Source organism: Cylas formicarius, unplaced genomic scaffold, assembly GCF_029955315.1.
Source record: "Cylas formicarius isolate icCylForm1 unplaced genomic scaffold, icCylForm1.1 PGA_scaffold_12__32_contigs__length_19106922, whole genome shotgun sequence".
Lineage (NCBI taxonomy): Eukaryota > Metazoa > Arthropoda > Insecta > Coleoptera > Brentidae > Cylas > Cylas formicarius.
In genome coordinates this window covers 11,326,272-11,347,935 of record NW_026844225.1, presented here as the reverse complement: position 1 = coordinate 11,347,935, position 21,664 = coordinate 11,326,272, and the positions used below count along the sequence as shown (strand labels likewise).

Sequence of the window (21,664 nt, the reverse complement as noted above, 5' to 3'; positions counted from 1 at the left end):
ATTGCTTTTATCGTGTTTAATTTTCGCTATTTTACCTGTGGTAACAAAACCAATCGTCTACGTTAAAGACTTGTTTATTTTTCCAAGTAAAGGCTATTATAATTTAACAGGATTAGGCTAAAGCTTAAGTATCCCGCGAAAATCCGGTCACTAGCCCATATCGACCCTTATGATATTAAGAAACAACCACGCAAAAAGGAAAAATACATTTCGAATACGGACTGAATATATTGAATTTCTTCTACGTATATTGCTCCGATAAACTTCGGAAAACCAAATACGGCGTTTGATTCGATTTCCATTATTGTAACGCCCGGTATCATTGTTGACTTAAAAAATTATAAAATCCGTATCAGAAGTGTAAATATGTAACGCGATTTATCCAAGAGATGAATATTATTGAACATACCGCCTTATAAACTCTTTATATTTGTCGAACCAGGTAAACAAATAATTGGATTAAAGTTATATTTATTTCTACCACTTTCGGTCCTAAAGAATCTAAAATTATTACGTAACGTTATCTAAGCAAACACAATCAGTAAATTCTGCGTATTAGTGCCGATAATGTTATTTTAATAACAGTGGTATATATTTTTCTTGGTATATACTCTAAGGTAGTCGAGCCAGCGCCTGTGTGTGTATATTATTATACCTAAAAAAATGGCGGTCAGTCTTTCTATGTCACCTGTATGGATTCCAAGAATCGACCGCGTAACACTGACGTTTGCTTTCATTTTTGAACTGTGACATAGTAATAAACAATTTCAATATATTTATCGAACTCGTTGATTATTTTGTAAAACAATGTGTGCGATGTAGGTCAATAGGATAAATTTGTTACCAGGCCTGACTTAAATCTTCCGTAGACCGGGAAACTCTGATCTATCCATCCTTGCAATGATCGAGTTCTTTTGCTTTCAATTAATTCAGCACTATTAGCAAATCACACAATAACACCTAATTTTGTTTTGTTACACAAGGATACTATTAAAAAAATCCTAAACCAAAATGACATTTAAGCGGTTCTTCTATCAAGATCGAAAGTCTTATGGCTTGGAATGACTTGAGCCGCTAAATTGTTGTACAAAAAAGTGTATCACAACTAGCAAAGACTAATTTCCACAACGACCCGCAAAGAGTACTGAAGAGAACAGTCTGAAAAATGACTCCTTGTATCATCAGCATCCATGAAATTATCGGCTAGGTAAGACTAAGATTTCACAAATTTTCAAAAATCCAGTAATTTCATAGATTTTTTTTCGGAGATGATGTACTGGCTGGCCAATTTTTGATGTTTTTACAGGTTACGGGGGTTATCCGTAGAGATAGAAAAGTTCATTTATTTCTTCTGAGGCTGATGCATTTTATTGCTGATTCGAAGAAGTTTTTATTAGTGCTATTCAAACACGATAAAACTAGCCACGTTTTTAAGGTCTACTGGCAATAGTCTTTTTATAAACTGGCATGAAGGGTAGTTTTGGCTTGAGATATTCTTTAACAAATATTTTGATCAGAATAAACTGAAGGAAGTGGCCCTTGTACGAGCAAATAAAAATAAACGTGTTTACTATTCCCAGTGAAGCTAGGCAGATTATCATGTGGTATTTATTCTACACCGTAAAAGGATGTTGATTTTTGAAGGAGCGAGGAAAATGAGATTATGTGCATCGTGGTGTTTGCACCCCTGATCCCAATTCCGAAGGAACTGGCAGATTTATATCAAAAACTGAAACAATCTATATATTGAGTAGATATGCAGTGGTCTTACAGGGGGGAAATACAGTGGTGAAACATATCTATACAGAGTTACTTCTAAGTTGTTGTCGAACATCTTAATTATGAAGGCTGAGACTATTTAATAACTTATATTTCATAATTTAAAACACTTCTTAGAAAAAATTGTTACGCATTGCCGTCGTAGCAGAGTATTGAAAATACAAATTTATTGGTTTAACGGCTCAAGCCAAATTTTAGGGTTTCAAAAGAAATATTAAATGAAAATGAAAATATCAGTAAATAATAGTAATTATTCATCAATCACTAACTCGTCTGAAATATCATAATCTGCTGACAACTCTTACTTTTTTCTGTACATGGCAATTTTAACATTTAATATATGCATATAATATATATTACTATTATTATTATTATTCCAAACTAAATGTAAGGAAAATTATGAACGTTAACAATAATAATAATAATAATAATAATAATAATAATAATAATAATAATAATAATAACATTTATTCAATTCAAATTTTACAATAACATAATCTATAAATTGATTTAAGTGGAATAAATGTATTGTTTCACTGAAGCATTGCGAAATGCTTATGCGTGACACACCAATATTAAACCAAACCAATAATAATTACATTAATAACGACGAGGCAAAGAATCTACTTGTTACATTTATAGTAATATATTATCTACTCACACATGTAAGCAAAAATGAAAATAAAAATAAAACAAGGATAAAAACATTAACTCACTAGGCACATAATTTAGGATTTACGTAAAAAAAAACTATGCTTGATTAAATATAATTCAAACCTTATTTACCTTTGATATTTTAAATTAATGAGGTCATCAAAAAGTCGTCTGCCCGTCTGAAACATCCATATTTTCACATCTTTTTTAGATTTCGTAAAGACGGTTTGTTCTCTTATATATGCTGTTATATATGTATATGATCGTTGTCCGTGTGTTTTTGTTCTAACTGTGGGATAGAAATGTTTAAGAGATATTGAAAATGGCCATTTCTGTCGAAGCCTATTATACTCCATATTGCCCACAATTAAAAGCAAAGTATTAGAAAAAACAACCACTTTGTTTTTAAGAGGGCGTAATTGCAACATATTAAACAAAAATATGTATATCGCGCACGATGCATTTATCTAATATACAACAAAATTGAAAAATAATTTATGTGTGTTGTTCCGCGTTATCTCGTTTCCTACTACATTTCCAATTATTTATAGTTTTAAGCAATATCTTAACATGTGGGAGTTTGATCCACTTAATACAAGATTTGTTTATTTATGGATTTGGTGGTGATTAAAATTTCAAAGAAAACAAGCGTGACATTCATTAATGAATTTGATAATTTAAATGCATGCTTCAGAAATCCATATTCGGTATTTTTTTCTTTCAGATAAATAAATTCGTTTATTCGTTTATATATATTTGCACAGTTTAAACAGATTTAAGTACGTCGATTGCTAGTTATTATTTTAAAGATATATCCCAACATTTTAATTGTCTGTGAAGAATGGCGGTGTGCGAACTGACCGTTTTGGTTAGCTTCCAAGACACACACCCGGCGTGACTTCTGATTTATTCAACAAACATTGAACCAACTATTGTCCCTACCCAATCGCTTTGTATACGTCTTCACTGACGATTAGCAACTAATGCATGTAAATTAATAAAAAGCCAAATTATCGGATAATTTTTATCGTTGTTTTATACAGCAAAAGTAGCTTATTAGCTGTGGCATTTGACGTAATACGCAGGACAAAAAAAGGCCTAATTACCATCAGCTCCGTCAATTAATAAAATCGTTCCAGCGATAATTATTGGCAAGCAAAAGATTATTTATTTATCATTAAAAGCTCGCCTCTATATTTTAACGGTATTAGACGACGCACCTACAGGTGGGAAACACATTGGGAAGTCAAAAGTTCCGCTTTTTGTCACGCACGAACAAGTACGGCGGTTTTTATAACCACCCGTTCGTTTTATACAGGGCGTTTAGCGGCCACCACTAACCGTTGCCGCTGTATACAAAAAAATTGTCCCAATTTGAAAATGAGCAAACGACTGGTGTCGATATTAGTGTACTTTAACCGCTTTTTATTAGCTTTTTTTGTCGAAATGAAATTGATAGCGGAAAATTAGCCGCCTGTTAACATGTTTGTGAGCATTAAACATTTAACGCAAAATGTAAGGTTTCTAACGAACAAAGGAAAAATGTCGTTGGTAAATTGTAGTCCATTATGGGCGCATTCAAATGTATCAAAATTCTTTTGGAACCTGGCATAACAAAGATTTATTTAAGTTCTGCAGTTGTTGATAGAGGTTGTTCCAATGTAATCAATCTAAAAGATTGAATTGTGATAATTGGAGTAACTCCGACGAATATGTGATGTAGTACTGTAAAGAGTAGATTTTTTTTTAAATAGTATTTATTACAAGTTATCTATTTTCATACTATTATTCCGTATGTGTTTATTTACTTGAATTAATCGGAATTTAAGTGAAGTTTGCGATATAACCTTTAATATAATATAATAATAATATGCTTAATGATCCATACCATTCCAAGTACTTACAATTTTAGCTCCCATTATACCACAAATTTTACTCCATTATGAACTGTAAAATAAAACTAAAGGCATATTTTTGGACCACATTTCTATGCACCTAAAAACGCCAATCTCAATTAATAGGAAATCGAGGAGAATAAAAATAAAAAATAATATTATTTAAATGGATTATTTGCCTCGAAAATATTTTTTTTAGTGTCTGTCTTGTTTTTTCTCAAAACAACTTGAAAGAAAAAAATTCAAATCCATGAGTTAGTCTACGCCCCGTTTAATAATTTAATTAAAATTCCACATTTAAAAGTATAAACAAACGACGTAATAACAACAATATGTTTTGTCAAAATGAAACCGTAATTTCAGGATTATCCGATTTCGTTTTATACTTCCGCTGAATGAGATTAACATTGTTTCCGCAAATGCGATATCACATACCCAATATTACATATATGAATAATATTTAATTTTGTTTAAATTTTAAACGAACAGTTTTTTTTTTCATTTTTAAATAATCATTTGGGCTTTTCGGTTTTCCAAATCCTCTTTAAATAATTAAACTGCGTAATTCGAATCGGTCTATTTTAAATTAAAATTTAATACCAAAATCCGAAAAGATTCGAGGTAAACCAGTGGTAGCGCAGTATGTTTTATTAAAACGTCGACGAATGAAAAGAATTGCGAAATTATTTCCTGTTACCACCGAACCAACCGTCTTCGTAAATTCTGGGTATCCATTAAGGTAAATTATTATCAGTCTTACCTATGATATCAACATTCCTATGGCGCTCTTATCGCTTACACTGAAGTCAGTAGTTACATGTTAAATAATGACTAATCCTCAGTGAAAATTATGAATTGTGATGCCACAGAAATCTGTCCGTAAATACTCAACATGGAATTTAATTAACTTGCAAATATAACACACAAAGTTGGAGTTTAACGAGTATTCAAGTTTACTCACATTTTACTTCTCTATTGCACTTGTAGCAGGTGACAAGCCAAAGAACGTTAAATTTTCTGCAGTCAACAAAAATACTGTTAAAAAATCAGCTCTCGTCATCTATAGATAATTTGTAGGGGGTGTCGCAGGGCTCAGTATTGGGACCGTTATTATTTTTGATTTATACGGCAGATCTCAGTGGTTACGCAGCTCCCAGCTCAGTTTTTTTGCTGATAATACACAATTGTATCATAGTTTTAAGTGCGACAATTGTGAATATGCAGCAAACATCGTGAATGGGAATATAAAAAATATTTAAAAATTTTTCGCTTAAATCCAGTATAGTTTAATGTCATTATTTTCGCTCCCAAAAGAAAGAAGATCAAGATTAAGTTCAGGATGAAACTATATGTGGACAAGTTGTAGAGTCTGTTAAAAATTTGGGTCTATATATTGATGAGAATATGAAGTTTTTGGATCATATCGCGTATGTCTCCAAACAGTGTTATATGAGTTTGAGATGGCTGTATTCAAATAAATATGTATTGTCGTATGCCATTAAAATAATTTAAGTAAGAGTCTTGTTCTCTCTCGTTCGTCTTAGACACTGTGCATCCGGAGCATTCAAGAAATTAAATTGGTTAAAAATAAAAATGTTTTCAACCACAACTTTCTATGCTCTATGGATTCCTAAATATTTGGATGACAAATTAGTATTTAAGAAATCAATTCATGACACCGAGCCAAGCTCGGAACTGCAAATTTTCGATGTTTTTTTTTACATATAATGCTGTCATTTTGTTTAGCTCCTTAAATCAAAATTTCTTGGTCCATGCAAAACTTTTAGCTTTTATTTGAAAAGCTATTTACTTGAACTGAGTTGGCTTTTACTTGATGAAAATCCATTTATCAAAATAAATGAGAACTGAAAGTTCAGATTTTCACGAAATTATATATCTTTACATGACAATTGTTTCGACAACACCTTGTCAGTATCACATTTGTTTGTTACTTAATAAGATATGCTGTTTATAAAAAAATGATTTGCAGTAAATTGCAGTTATTTATTTATTTTGAAAATACATTGTGGTCATACACATTCTCTTAATCTAGAGATTTTATGTGTTTATTGTTTTATGGTCGAAAGTATTGGACTACGATAGGTCCCCCAAAAGTTTTAAGTTTAGCAAAGCATTTATTTTTTTGGGCCTTAATTAACAAGAAATAAGCGCGGAATCATAATTTTATTGATAAGATAAACGCAAGCAGCCAGGTTGTTTTTTCCTTTGTTTCATATGACAGCTGGTCCGGTTTCATACGTAATATTTTGATTATCGAATAAACAAGTCATAAGAGAAATTCTTGTGCCGGAGGTATGATAAGTGGAAAAAGGAAACAATCATAACATTAACCCCTATAAAAGGAGAGATTTAATTTTTTTTGATATCAATATTTTAACATATCTGTGGAGGAAGTCTGAGGACTTGTGCAAGAAATGATTGACCCCTATTGTGTTAAACTTAAAGCCAAGCTTACACCAAGATTAACCAAGAATTAATAAACGCAATTTTAAATAACAATTTGCAAATAACAGCTCATGAGACGCCACTGAAATACATTAATACAGTATTAACAGTGAAATTTTAATAATTTTGCTCCTATTATAAATATGTCAAAAATTATCTTTAAAATAATTTTCCGTATTTTGTTTTATTATAAAGGATCAAAGTAATTATAACTAGAAAACAAAAACACGAAACACGTTCGCGATCGATAATATAATTAATTTTTTTTCGGGGTGCCGTAATTAAAGTTGTAGCATTTTTTTTGCGAATATTATCGCTGTTTGTAATTGCCGCATACAAATAAAAAGTGGACAAATTGGTGCTATAAAAATTATTGCAGAAATTGTCGGCAACGGAAATTCCGAAAGGAAAACACCGTTGTTCATGTTACAATTGTTATTATTTTCTTTTTTTTTTGTAATTAACCATAAATTATTTCACTAAATAGAATGCGGATATTTATGGGAGCTTTTATGGCGTTTGCGTCGTCGATCTTATAATTTATTAAATCATTGATGAAGTTTGAGTTATAATACGAGGACCGTTCAGATATAATTCTCCCTTCAGTCTTAAGAAAAATTGTTTCAACCAAAACGCTCGTTCATCGGTTATGATGGTCGTTCTAAAAATGAATTTTTGGTACGTATTCTTTCAGTTTGTGATATTCTTGGGAATAGGGACATATGAATTGAACATTGAGCAACTGAACTGGGGAGTTAATAGACTCACGAAGTTTTAAAATGTCCCAAAAGAACTGTTTTTGTTGTAGCATTATAACAGCGAACTCAGGTTTTATCCACAGTAAGGAATCTTGCTAGAAAGTTTCGGAAAATCTCTGAAGTCTGTGCTCTTGCTTAATTCTTAATCGCATGATATTAAAGTGCAAATTTACTTACTTGTGCTATTTGGGACGCAATTTTTACCATACAGCTACTAGATATTATCTATGTTGATAATACAAGCATTTTAAAAACCAACTGTAATACGAACATGTTGAATAGGACTTTACGCTAAGAGTTCTTCAATTAGAGAGTTTTCAATTAGGAAATTCTGTGGAAATAGCTGAGATGATTGTCTTCCTGTGCGGAATGTTACAGTACTACCAACGGAGTAGCATACACGAACCAAAATTCAAAGTAAAGTAACAATTTTTTAATATTTTTCAATATAATCCCCCTTAACTTGAATACACTTATCACATCTCTTTATTAGCAACTCAATCCCTTTAAAAAAATATTCTTTTGGTTTGTCTGCAAAATGAGCTAAAACAGCCTCTTTTAGCTCAACTTCGTCGTTAAACCGCCTTCCACGTAAGTCCTTTTTCAAATATCCAAACAAATAATAGTCGCTGGGCACCATCTCTGGACTATAGGGAGGATGATCTATCTGTTAGAACCCACACTCTAAAATGGCAGCTTGAGCAACAGCAGCAGTATGGACAGGTGCATTATCGTGCAAAAGACGCACGCCTCTGGTCAGTTTTCCTCGACGTTTTACACGTATGCAGTCTTGCAAATGATGTAATAATGTTACGTAATATTTACCATTGACAGTTGTATTAATAGTTTCTTTAAAATCTATCAAAAGAATTCCTTCACAATCCCAAAAGATCGTGGCCATCACCTTTTTTGTTAACTGGCAGACTCTGAGTTTTCTTGGAGGTGCTTCAGTCTTACGACGCCATTCCATTGTTTCTTTTTTCGATGGAGGGTCATAATAGAGAACCATAGTTTCATCTTCCGTCACAATAGTTTCTATCGCAGGCTTCGGTTCCGACCCACAAAGTTCCAAAAAAACAGCGCACACTCGACACGGCGTTGTTTTTGAATAGCCGAAAGGTTTTTAGGAAGCCATCTTGCACTGACCTTATGCATACCTAAATGATCATGCAGGATTCGACGAACACTTGTGTCAGAAAGCTTAGTGATTTCTGAGATTTAGTTGACCTTTAAACGTCGATCACTCAACACGACCTCTTCCAAAATCGCAACAATATCTTCCGTTATGACCTCCACTGGCCGGCCAGTTCTTGAATTATCTTCAAGGGACTCCTGCCCCATTCGAAAACGCTTTGAACATTCTTTCACTACAGAATACGAAGGACAACTTTGGCCGTATGCATCATCCAGTCTTTCTTTAATAATTTTAGGTGCTAACCGTTCTTTTGTCAAAAACTTTATGACTGCTTTATGTTGTTCTGATGCGACTAGGAACGACCAGGTAGCATATTCCGGATTTGAAGTGGCATTAAGTTTATTCACTACTGTTTGACACAAGCGTTTATGCTTATCGCAATTTTTATTTTAATTGAGATTACGACTTTCGGTGCGTAGCATAGCAAGTAATGCAGAAATGGATATGATTTATTTTGGAATTTTAAAAATTAGTTACTACGCGAGCGACAGGATTTTTTTTATTTTCGCAAATATTTTAGAAAATAAAAAAGTACAAAATTTTTCAAAAAATAAAAATAGAATTTCCTATATCAACCAATCTAATTTAACAATCGATTTCACATTTGTTTTAATCACTTATAAGACTATAAGGACTAAATAAATCTGAGTCTGGGTCTAAGTTTTCACCTTTTGATGCGGTTACAGATTAAAGCTATCGGTCAAACTCAAAATTCAAATAAAATTAGTTTTGATTGCTTAAGTCTTACTTAATAAACTATACCGGGTGACACAAGAAAGTGGGAACACTATAACTATTAAACGGCTTGAGATAGCGATCTGAAATTTGGAAGGGTTAATATAGGCTGAATGTCCAATGTTTTGACAATATATAGTCAATGGGTGCACTTCCGGTTTGAGCGGAAACGACAGTAACTACGTAGGATAGGACGGTTTTCGATTTTGTCGAATTACAGCAGAGAATATCGGCTGCATTCCATAGTATAGTATAACTCAAGAAATGTCAGGAAGGGTTACAGCGAATGTAATTTCTAGACCTAGGGAGTGGCGCACGCAAAGCGGATATTTTGAAAACATTCTATGAAAGTTTCAACTTAAAATAAATTCCTTATTAAGAAAATAACTATCGCACTTTGTTAATTGAAATAAATACAAAACTCTAGTTCCAAAATGAATGAATGTCATGTTTTGTGTCAATGTAAAACTTGTCTTCCAGTAACACACGTCGATATACCACTTTCAAATCGATTCTACCGACATTGTTGAGGTTTTATTTTCTAACAGATTATCAAAATATTCTGTTGAATAATCTCACAAAGTGACAGATTTGTTCTTCTGAGTATCCGGTAAAAAGTGCTTGTAGCTTACGACGTACGCATACATACAATACTTACGTTAGTTGTTGACTGTATCGCCGTATTCCAAAAGCATATCAACTTTTTACCATAATAAAACACTTTCAACAAAAAAATTTAATCGTTGAATCTCAGAATAAACTCTCTCTCTTGAATTTATTTTTTTTTTAAATGCTAATCTGTTTTTTTCTTTCCACTGCATGAGCTTGTCGATAATTTCTTCTGCATTTTTAATCTTACTGACTTGATAATTAATAATGAATAGAAACAAAGTCACCTACGTAATATTGTGTTTTTATAAAAATGTATGTACTTATCTCGTTTTTTCCTTCCTGTGAGCTTGATTTTGAAAAGTTTGGCGTCGAAATGTTGCAAAAAAAGTACCGGTTTTAAAAAGTTTTTGTTCCTACTAGGGTGCTACTTGAAAAAACTTGATAATCCTAAAAAATTAATAGTTCATTACATTAAATGCTATTTGCCATTGCACAAGTAAAGAAAAGTGTCATTCATTCATTCAAATGTATCCTAATATTTGTGATAGATAATAACATATGATTTAATTTTGTGGTCGAAATAATTAAAAACTTGTTGTGAAAAGTCAATCAGTTTGACTTGGCATAGTTTTGGTTGGTTGAGGTGCCTACCTGTTGATATAAATACTTTTATAACGATGTAGATTTAACTAAGCTATTGTGGTCACGCTTTGTTTGACTTCTTTTTAAAAGCTGGTTAAAAAAGTCAGCGCACTTCAAAATTGTGCTCCATGGTGCACAGACGTTCACTTGTAGAATTTAATATCTTTCGTAAGTGCTATTCAACCATTTGATCTCAAATATTTCTGTTGCATTCCCGCATCAAACGTTAAACCAGGGTTAGTGGCGTAAACAAAGACATTTAATAGAAAAACAACGGAAAAGCGATTCAAAGGACATCCAAGAGATCCTTAAAAACCTCCGTAAGGTCATATAACCCTACCACTCACTGCTTTATATCCTTAGATTCCCCCCTTTTTATTCGGAACGCGGCATGGCAAGCAACTCCACAGATATAAGAAGATCTGCATGACTCATAATACCTTTAATCCCTATATAACAAGCATTTGTGTGCCCGATTTTTAAGCCCCAAGCATTCTCAGTCTTTGAAATTATTAACTAAGCTGATCAACAATCGCGAACTCTGTCGTATAGTTGTATTTATAAAAATAATCTTTCGCAGGGTCGTTTTTCGAGTCTACTTGACGGATTAGGTATTCTAATTTTAAAATAAACATCGTTTATTATCTCTTGTTTATTCTCGCTAATTAAACACGAATATTTAACTGGATTTTTAGATAGGGATTAGCGTGATATACAGCGTTTTCGACATTAAAATAAAGCTACTTTAATCTTTGACTTGTAACAACATACGGAATTATGCAAAAACCTGGAGAGGGCCCTTACGAAATCGAACCGAGTCGCTCCGCAACGAAATAACTTTGCCGAAGAATCCGTATCGGGTTTGATGCCACGCAAAAATGACTGACAGGAAAGCTTATATACTCGAAAATTCTGCGAAACACCGTGCAAAAACTGCCGCGCGTTTTATGTGGAAGTATGCAATCTTCGAATAAGAGCATCGACCCGCATGGACGTGAAACACCCAAGGTTCCCAAGCTGAAATGTGCATGAACAAGATGACTTGGTAATAATCACACGCGACTCGTACACACATTATCGCCAACTAAACGATACGACTTGTTCCAAACCGAATTGATAATGTTGAACCGATAGGAAATGTCAATATCGTTTTCTTCAAATAATAATTAATACTAATTTCTTTATGACCTACAATATGCACTCAAAAAAATTATACATTGAAATGGATTAGAATACATAACATTATTTCACTATTCATTAAAGGAGAGCTAATAATTAGTAATGAAAATAATAATAACGTATGTTAATTTGTCAAAGAAACTTCCACAGGCTACTGTAATACTTTTTACAATCTTCTTCAGAGCTTGACTGAAATTGGACTGGACAGTTTCAGTCAAGCTCTGAAGAAGCCGACAGGATGATTGACGAAACGTCAGGAAGTTCGACTCAGGAGGAATCCAGAAGTTCTGTAAAAAGTGATAATAATGAAAAAAGCAAAAGTGAAGCTTAGCTTACTATCTATACCATTCCTAATCTAACCAAATTTATAAGATCGACACACATAGACTAAAAAAAAACAATTATTTCAATATATAACGCAAAAAAATATTATCCTTATTCAATTTAAAGCTGTTCGATACTTTATTTGGAAGACCCGTAGACATGGCAACTAAACGCTTTGTATAAGGGTTTTATACAAAATGATTCAATGTGTGTTTCTCTGACGCTATTGAACATGAAAAATAAGTTTAAAAATTGTCTTTTGGGCAAGCAGATAACTCATTGTCCTTAATTCCCCCCCACCCCCGCTCCAAGCGTTGTCTGCTTCTCTGTCTCTCTTTTAAATTAATGCCAAATTTGTAACTTTCTTAGCTCTTTGCCACGAATTTTATTTCTGTTAATGTTATTTTTATTAATGGTTAAAGTAATAAAGCTATTTATTATTATTATTATATCTTAGATCCAGGTTATGGGCACCATGTCTAAGTGTTATTTTTTGATATAAATATCCTGGAGGTTTGGAAGATGTTACTTTATTATAAAGTGCTTTGTAAATAGAAATTTCAATGTTTTGTAAATCTGAACTCGTCGTCCATTACCAAACTCAAATCCCTAGCGTCGTTGGGACTATCCACAGTTTCTCTACCCAGAGTAATGTTTAATTGTTTTGAAAATTGTGTTATTAAAGCTGTACTTCCAAACAATAGCAACTGACATTTTTAGGGTTTAATATCGAGCAAGCAATGTTTCTTAAAAACCTCCAGAAGAATCTTGGATCCTTGGTGACAACAATAATGATTCCAGTTATCAGTATACTGAGAGATCAAACCCATAATAAAACCATCGCAGTGGTTGTTGGCAGATAGTGTAAACCGACCAGAATCTAACCCTGTGACACACCCTCCTGCGGTTTTCAATGTTTACAGAGAGTACATGAAATTTTTTTCTTTTTTGGTTGAAAGGATTATTTTTGGAAAACTAAAATTAAAATTATGATTTCACGTTAGTCGCTTTAACCTTAATAATATCATGTCATCTATTTCTATCATAGGTACTAACAATATAATGGTGAATAAATACTTAATAGTTAACAGTGAAAAATCAGTGATTTTTTGATTATCTTTATCCCTTAATAAATTTCTACCACTTACTCAATTTCACGCTACCGCAGACTTTACAAGGGTTGCGACTCAGAGGAAGTAAAATTAATAATCTAGGTTGCATGAACAATAAAAATATTAGCTGTCGACTAACTTCAGAATTAAATATATCAACATTTAGTAGTAGTAGTAACACCTTACGTGTTTTTTATTTGCGAGTCGGTCGTCTATTTCCTGCAGAAGCGCAAATCAGATGCTGTATTTAGGAATTCATATGCTTTTTGACCCCACTTAACCCAGATTAGACGCGGCTATAATATAATAGACTAACGGCGGGCCAGATTTATATAACCAACGGGCTTTCTAAATTTTACGCCTTTATGCCCTGTCCCAATTTCAATTAAAACCACATAATACCCCCGACCGTAATTGGCTCTATTTATGCCGTACAATCGGGGTTTATTAAGGGTTAAAAGCGTTTCCCTCACTTCCTATGTTTTTCCCTATTCTTATTTTCATTAAAACTAAATTAAGGAAAAATTGATTTTTTCTTTGCAGAGCCAAGCTCTTGCACTGACGAGAAATAATAAGACGCCACCACCTTCGGCGGGAAGGACAAGCAGAGACTCGGCAGAAAGAACTTCTACTCCTCAACCGACTTCCACTCCATTAGAAAATACCATATCTCCGCATTCGATCAAGGAAGAATCGTCAATAGGTGAGTCTGGATACACTCGCAGTGTAAACATTTGGTGGTTAGCACAGATATACAAGAAGTATATCGCTAACAGGATCGCAGAAACGTAATTTTATTTTACCAAAAATATCGCCAAAACATCTAATCATATTAAAGCTCCGTACAAAGAGTTTAAGTTTTTTTTGGGATAAATAAAAAAAATCCTCTTAAATGAAAAAACAAAAATTTTGCAGGCCACAGTTTATGTTTATTTCAAACTTTATTTAAATAGTATGAATCCATAGTTAAAGACTTAACCAAAACATTATATTATGGAAAGAGATAAATTTTAATATCAGTTATTAATGAAGATATAAAATTAAGAAATATATATTATGAAAATGACCCAATCACTAAAAATTATACTTTGAATAGTATTGCAGGGTTATTTTTTTACATTGAAGTTTGCGTACTTATCTGTAGGGGTTAATGTTAAAGCGGCAGTCAAGAATTTTATGTAATTTTTAACGATATATCTTTTAAACTTTAAACAAGTTGGAAAACAATATCCAAACATTTTAGTTTATTTCGATGTTTATTTTTAAGTAACAAATAACCAAAATCTCAAAATTGTACAGAAAAGAATATAAATGGCAACAAATAATAAAGGATTTCACAAAGCCTTTTCTGAAACATTTTCGAAAATGGTTTTCCATTGTCGAATATCTATTTAGATTTCCTAAATATTTTTAAGGTAAGAAGTATGGCCCGAAAGGTTTCGTTTTCGATATACAGAGTTCTTTTTTTGCAGAAATTGCTTGATAATTTGAATGAAATTTGATTTTTTTTTCTTAATTTAGCTGGTTGCTACTCACATTCCATTCACATTTCTGCTAAAAATAGAATTCCTTGAGCATTTATTACATGTCGTCGAGCAACCACTTTCGAAACATCTTGGTTTGAATTAATCGAGGAATGTGTTTTTAAAAAATTGAAATAATTTTATAAAATATATTTTTTTGATCAATAAACACTATTTTTCAACAATTTTAAACAGTACCAATACTGAATAAAAACGAAGTGAAATTTGAAACTCCTGGTAAATGAAACTTTGGTACGCGGTATTTCGAAGCATTTCGGATCACACTTTTCGCCTTAAAAATTGCCCTATGGAGTATCGAACACTTATAAATAACACCCTGTATATTTTTCAATGCGACTCTAGTTAACACCCTACACAAATATATAAAAAATCGTGCTGTGCGGGTGGGAAATCTTTCGCCCAAGCAGAAAAATTAAACGCTACAATAAACGATAAAAATTTAGTCTTCCGACTAATAAAATATAATGATATATAGGTGGACCGGTGAAATAATTCGTTTTGGCGGTTTCAAAATTCGACTCTCGGCATCCCAACCCAGACCGTCTGTTGTTGTTGGCTTATCCTCGGCTTGGCGATGTTCTCCATCCGTTCCCCCCCTTTCCTGCCTCGCCATTCCCCCCCTAGCCAGTCGGACACTGCTTGGTGAGCGGATAGTGCTGCGTTAAGCAGATTATCTTCTCGTGATTGATGAAACGACTACACGACGAATAAAACATTTGAATCAGGTATCGGATCGTCGCGTCGCATCGTTGCACTTCACTACTCAACGGCGACTGGTTTTTTGCGGAACCGCTACTAAGTATAACTACCACCTTTTCGAAAAAAGGGAAAATCCAAACTTGTTATATTATCTGATTCGATAGTTTTACAAAGTTATTACAAAAGACTCCTAAGGCTAATCAGAAATTCGTATTTACGTTTAAAAAAAATAAAAGAAAATCGTACATTCAAATCTCCGCAGACGGTAAAATATTTTGGCAAGGTCAGAAAGCTAAGTTACTAAAAAAACGTCTAACCAATTAAACCCCCTAGACTGTTTCATTTTTTAAACATTCTAAATAACCTAAAAATATTTCTTCTTCTTTATTAAAAGGGAAATTTTTTTGCCACAATGAAAACAGCCACAGACATAAATTTTAGGAAAAAAAAATCTTAATGTATCTATTGCCGTGTGACTTTTTACTCCTATGGAAACTGCCTATATTATTTATGAGTTAATGACAATGTAAAATTACATAGAGCTCCCAGAGATTTTAACATAACATAAAATCTTCAAGACATCTTACTCGTATTACGAGGCAGTAGCTACAAAGCGACTAAATACTAGGAATTAATGAGAATCAGCACCTGGGCCTCTGTTACCAGATCTACAAAACTTATAGTGAATAAAATAATCAAAGCTAATAAGTCATCTCGCTAAAGGTCTTCGAATCCAAATTGATGCCTACACGCGAAAGAAGAACTATAATTGTTACCAATAGTATTTTTATAGCGCTTCCTGGATAGGTTCCCCTGAATCGAAAAGTAACTCTCGTAAAGACTTTGAGTGAAAAAATAAAAAATTCAGTTCAATAATTTTAAATCTGCCAAATAATCTTAATATATAATAAAAATATATAAATTCGAAAGTGGTCCGAACATTTTCGAAAATAAATGGCCACAGCTTCAGAAAAAAATGAAATGCAACGATATCACTTTTATTTATTTTGATACCTCCTTCCTAACCTATGATATCAGTAGAGGAAATAAAAACTCGAAATAATGTGACATCTTTGGGAATATTTTCGGTATTATTAAATCCTAATTCCTTGAACAATATATGTATTATATAAATTTGATGTTAAAATGCCAACATCATGTTTGAAATGTCAAAAAAAATGAATACTTATTCACTATGATTGAATTACCACTCTGTCCACAGGATATATGAAATTTTTAAAATCCAATTGTGCTTTGGAAAGCAAAAAGCCAAAATTATAATGGTCCTATTATAATGGTGGCCCTACATGTAAAAAAAATGCCTTTTCCATCTGTTGAAGAGTTTATTTTCAAAATATTGAAAACGTATTTGTTTCTGTTAGAATTATTTAACTGTCGAAATTATTTATTTTATTGATATTATGGGTTAGAAAATGATATGAGAAAGAATAGAAGTTATTGATATTTATTTAAGAAAATATTCAGCTAACCCCGCTATGCACCCTTAAAGGATGATGTAAAAGTTATTTAACGAAAAAGAATCGAAATTAGCTTTGCACCGATGTCCACCTAAGTTATCTGTAAAATTAGAATATACGAGGTTAGCGCCAACATTTCTCGCGTGCAGCTCCAGTATCACGATAAAACTTCGTCTTCTTTTAAATATATATCTTAGTAGGCTGCGAAAAAAAATTGACGTCTTGCGTCAAATAGTTTTTTATTGACAGCATTTTAAACAAGACGTGTCCGAAAAAATGTCGCAAATAACGCAAATTAAGTATAGAGCAGTCATAAAGTTTTGGACAAAAGAAGGGTTAGCACCTAAAATTTTTAAAGAAAGACTGGATGGTGTGTACGACCAAACTTCTCCTTCGTATTCTGTAGTGAACAAATAGGCAAAACGTTTTCGAATGGGGCAAGAGCTCCTTGAAGATGATTCAAGAACTGGTCGACCAGTGGAAGTCATAACGGAAGATATTGTTGCGATTGTAGAAGAGGTGGTTCTCAGTAATCGACGTTTAAAGGTCAAGGAAATCTCAGAAAGTACTCAGCTTTCTGATACAAGTGTTCGTCGAATCCTGCATGATCATTTAGGTATGCATAAGGTTAGTGCGAGATGGGTTCCTAAAAACCTTTCGGCTATTCAAAAACGACGCCATGTCGAGTGTGCGCGGTCTTTTCTGGAACTCTGTGGGTCGGAACCGAAGCCTGTGATAGAACTATTGTGACGCGAGATGAAACCATGGTTCTCTATTATGACCCTCTATCGAAAAAAGAATCAATGGAGTGGCGTCGTAAGGGTGAAGCACCTTCAAGAAAATTCAGAGTCTGCCAGTCAACAAAAAAGGTGATGGCCATGATCTTTTGGGATTCTGAAGGAATACTTTTGATAGATTTTAAAGAAACTAATACCACTGTCAATGGTAAATATTACCCAACATTATTACATAAATTGCGAGACTGCATAGATGTAAAACGTCGAGGAAAACTGCCCAGAGCCGTGCGTCTTTCGCAGGATAATGCACCTGTCCATACTGCTGGTGTCGCACAAGCTGCCATTTTAGAGTGTGGATTTCAACAGATAGATGATCCTCCCTATAGTCCAGATATGGCCCCCAGCGACTATTATTTGTTTGGATATTTGAAAAAGGACTTACGTGGACTGCGGTTTGACGACGAAGTTCAGTTAAGAGAGGCTGTTTTTAACTTATTTTGCCAAAAGAATTTTTAAAGGGATCGAGTTGTTAATAAAGATATGTAATAAGTGTATTGAAGTTAAGGGGGATTATATTGAAAAATAATAATAATAATATAACATAAATAATGAAAAATTGTTACTCTACTTTGTTTCATTCATATTCAAACCGGGAAATTTGGCGCTGCCCTCGTATCTCAAAAAACTGGGATTTAAAATTCAAAAATGCAATTACTCCCCTCGGCGGCCATTCTAGAAATTTAAAATTAGTTTTCATAATTTTTTTCACCCAAGTCTTTACGACAATAATATATCGCATACCCTTCGACAACACATCATTATTTAAACTCGCTGTTTAGAGATAGCCCTAACAATCGTTCTAAAATAAAGTATAAACAAGTCAATCGCCGACATGCTTTCAGCGAATTAGAACAATTGAAGAACATTTCGCGATATTTCATTCCATAATAAATTAAATGTTTATATCGGTTCGCCAAAGCTCGTTCGCAGAAAAGGTGATTGCAGAACATGGCGGCATTATCACCCATCTAAATTGATGTTTACACGTGAAAGGAACTGCTATAATTGTCACCAACTTTTAGAACGGTCCCGTGATATGTAGAACAATTGAATTTCTAAAATACGTGCGTACAACAAACGTATAAAGAAAAACTACGTCCGCTCTATTTCCAGGTTGAAATTTATCAGTAGTTTCGGCTCAATTGAGCAAAAATGGTTGATTTAATGGATAAAATGAAAGTGGAATGTGTCACATTACGAAAATTAAACCGTCACACAGTATTTAAAAAAAGATAAAAAGAAAACGTGTAAATGGTCTTTTTATCTATTTTTCGGAGTTTCTATAAGTGTTATTTATTGTTAATGTAAGCGTTGAGTGTTTTTTTTTCCGCGAAGGTTAAACAAGGGATTATACAGTGCCGCACTTTGATATACGGCAATCGCAGGTTTTAACTTTAAGAATAATATTTCACGATGCCCTGATTATTTTTAGAACCGTATTCAACAGGAACGGGAAGCAATCCAGAAAGCATTGGCAGGCCAGTTAAAGCTGGATTAGGCTTTAAGGTAGGGAATTAGAGAAAGCCGGGATTAGAGGGACTCTGGCCTCTCTCCCCTTGCCCTCTCGTCGACTGCCGTTGCTGCTTTGAGACGGGAAACCAGGGATTAAGCTTTGCGACGGATTAACATTCGCAGGGGATCAGATATAGAAAAATTGAAACTTGAATATAACCGCCATGTGGATATAATCCCATTGCTGGGGTTGGAGCAAACATCGTCAGCTGTGCTGTCCTATCGGCCGTTGAGATTAGAAGGGATGCGCAAACAGAATTTGAAAAATGAGTTATAATAATCCGATAACGGCCACTAACTAAACCGTAGAAAAATTTGAGACTTCCGACGAAATCCTCTCTAGTTGGACTTAACATAATCGCTGAATAAAAAATTACAAACAAAAGCATTTTTGAATTTAAAAAAAATGAACAAAAACATTTCAGTAATGTTAAAATGTGCAGTGAGAAATATTTAACATTTTATTGGTTTAAAACAAGCCAAATTGACAAAAATATTAACTGATAAAGAGTTTCAACAGCTTCAAACACTAAAATCTATTACTTAAGAATTTTTAACGATATAATTAAAAATAAAGTTTCTTTTTCAATATTTTGGGTTATGAAATGTCAATAAAATTTCACAAACCACGTATTAAAGGGAACCGCCCCTTTTGGAAACAAAATGATTTTTAAAATCATAAGGTTAGTTGCCATAGCAACGAATTTGCTAAAGAAAAATGGATTTCTTAAAAATTCAGCCAATATTCAGCAGAAGCATCTATCAAAATCCAGAGGCCTATAAAAACGCTTTTTTTGTAACAACTTAAAAAAAAATCGTATTTTCACTCGAAAATAAACGAGTAACGCGCTACCAAGTATTAAGCGATTAGATAATTTTCTTTTGCAAAATTAAATAAATTCTTACTTAATTTACTGATTTATTTATCATCGATTTTTATAAAAAAAATGTATATTTTTCATGTTTTAAATAATGTCGCAGATAAGCAGAATAGATCCATTCGTAATCTTAGTGTCCGTGCTGATATAATGCGTCCCATCAATGATAGTAAAACATTCACTTTCATTGAAATAATCTTCACATACAAAATAAGAATTATTAACTATTATTAACCAAAACTTTTATTATGGTTTTTAATTAAATTTTTTTCTGAAAATTTGGACGCTCTTTCTAACACGACAAGGCGGCCTCCCTGGGTAAATTCTGGTTATTTGAAAATTTTAGCCCTTCGCGTTATACGAGGGGTAAAATTGACAGCTTAAAAAATCTAAAAAACGCTATTCCATATTATTATAATCGAATCATAATTATTTTTTGCATAATTCTATGGATTTAGCCTAAAGCCAGAGCTTTCGAAAATCTTATAAATACTAATAACAAATTTCTAATCGATAGAAAAATAGTTACTAATTCTTTTTATTAAATACTTTTTAATAAATAATTGTAATTCTTCCATGTTCCTTTGGTTAAAACTCTGTGAACTCAAAGGGAACACCAGAATAGATGGGGTCAAGGTTATGAATCATAGACGCGTTTAATTATTTATAATTTGTCTAGCGGTGGGCGGGGCAAGGTGGCGTTGTTATAATTATAAATTATGGTTATTTCTACATTTTTAGAACTTTGCGTATTAGCAGGGATAAAATGGGCCGCTTAGAAATTCGAAATAAAGCTATTCCATACTCTTATAACCGAATCATAATTAATTTATTGAAAGTGTTATTTTCGGTTAGTTTTGGTTAGTTAGTAACGTTTTTTTTTTAATAAATACTTTTTAATAAATAAATAAATAAATAAATATATATATATATATATATATATATATATATATATATATATATATATATATATATATATATATATATATATATATATATATATATATATATATATATATATATACGTTTAATATTTTGTTGCACATTTATTTACTCTCTTATGACGTCACCGAACAAGAATAGCATTTCAATACATCACAAACGCCACCGAAAAATCGAAGATAAATTCCCAGTCAATTACCGATTATACACGCTCGTTTAAAAAAGAAAGAGTGGGAAACAGATCGCAACGCCCGAACGCAAACGCCGTAGCACTAAGGTTTGTTCGAAATCCCCATTTTTACCGTACGTACGTCCATCGGAAAAGAATCACCTTGGCTTCGGGGCAAAGCCGTGTATTGAGGATCAGAGGAACTCTTAATCCACCAATATGTTGAGGTCGCACGACATTACGGCCTCTGTTCGTATACAACTATAAACCTGTTCAACTCGCTCACCTAATCCA

The 21,664-nt window shown here is 32.9% G+C and overlaps 1 protein-coding gene across 1 annotated transcript in view; it reads left to right on the top strand.

The window, feature by feature from the left end:
* LOC132708649 (homeobox protein dve-1) overlaps positions 1-21,664 on the top strand; it is a 56,765-nt gene that overhangs the window by 2,505 nt on the left and 32,596 nt on the right. The window contains exon 2 of the mRNA XM_060681110.1: positions 13,895-14,054. Coding sequence (XP_060537093.1) covers positions 13,895-14,054 — 160 coding nt within the window. The remainder of the gene's footprint in view (positions 1-13,894; positions 14,055-21,664) is intronic.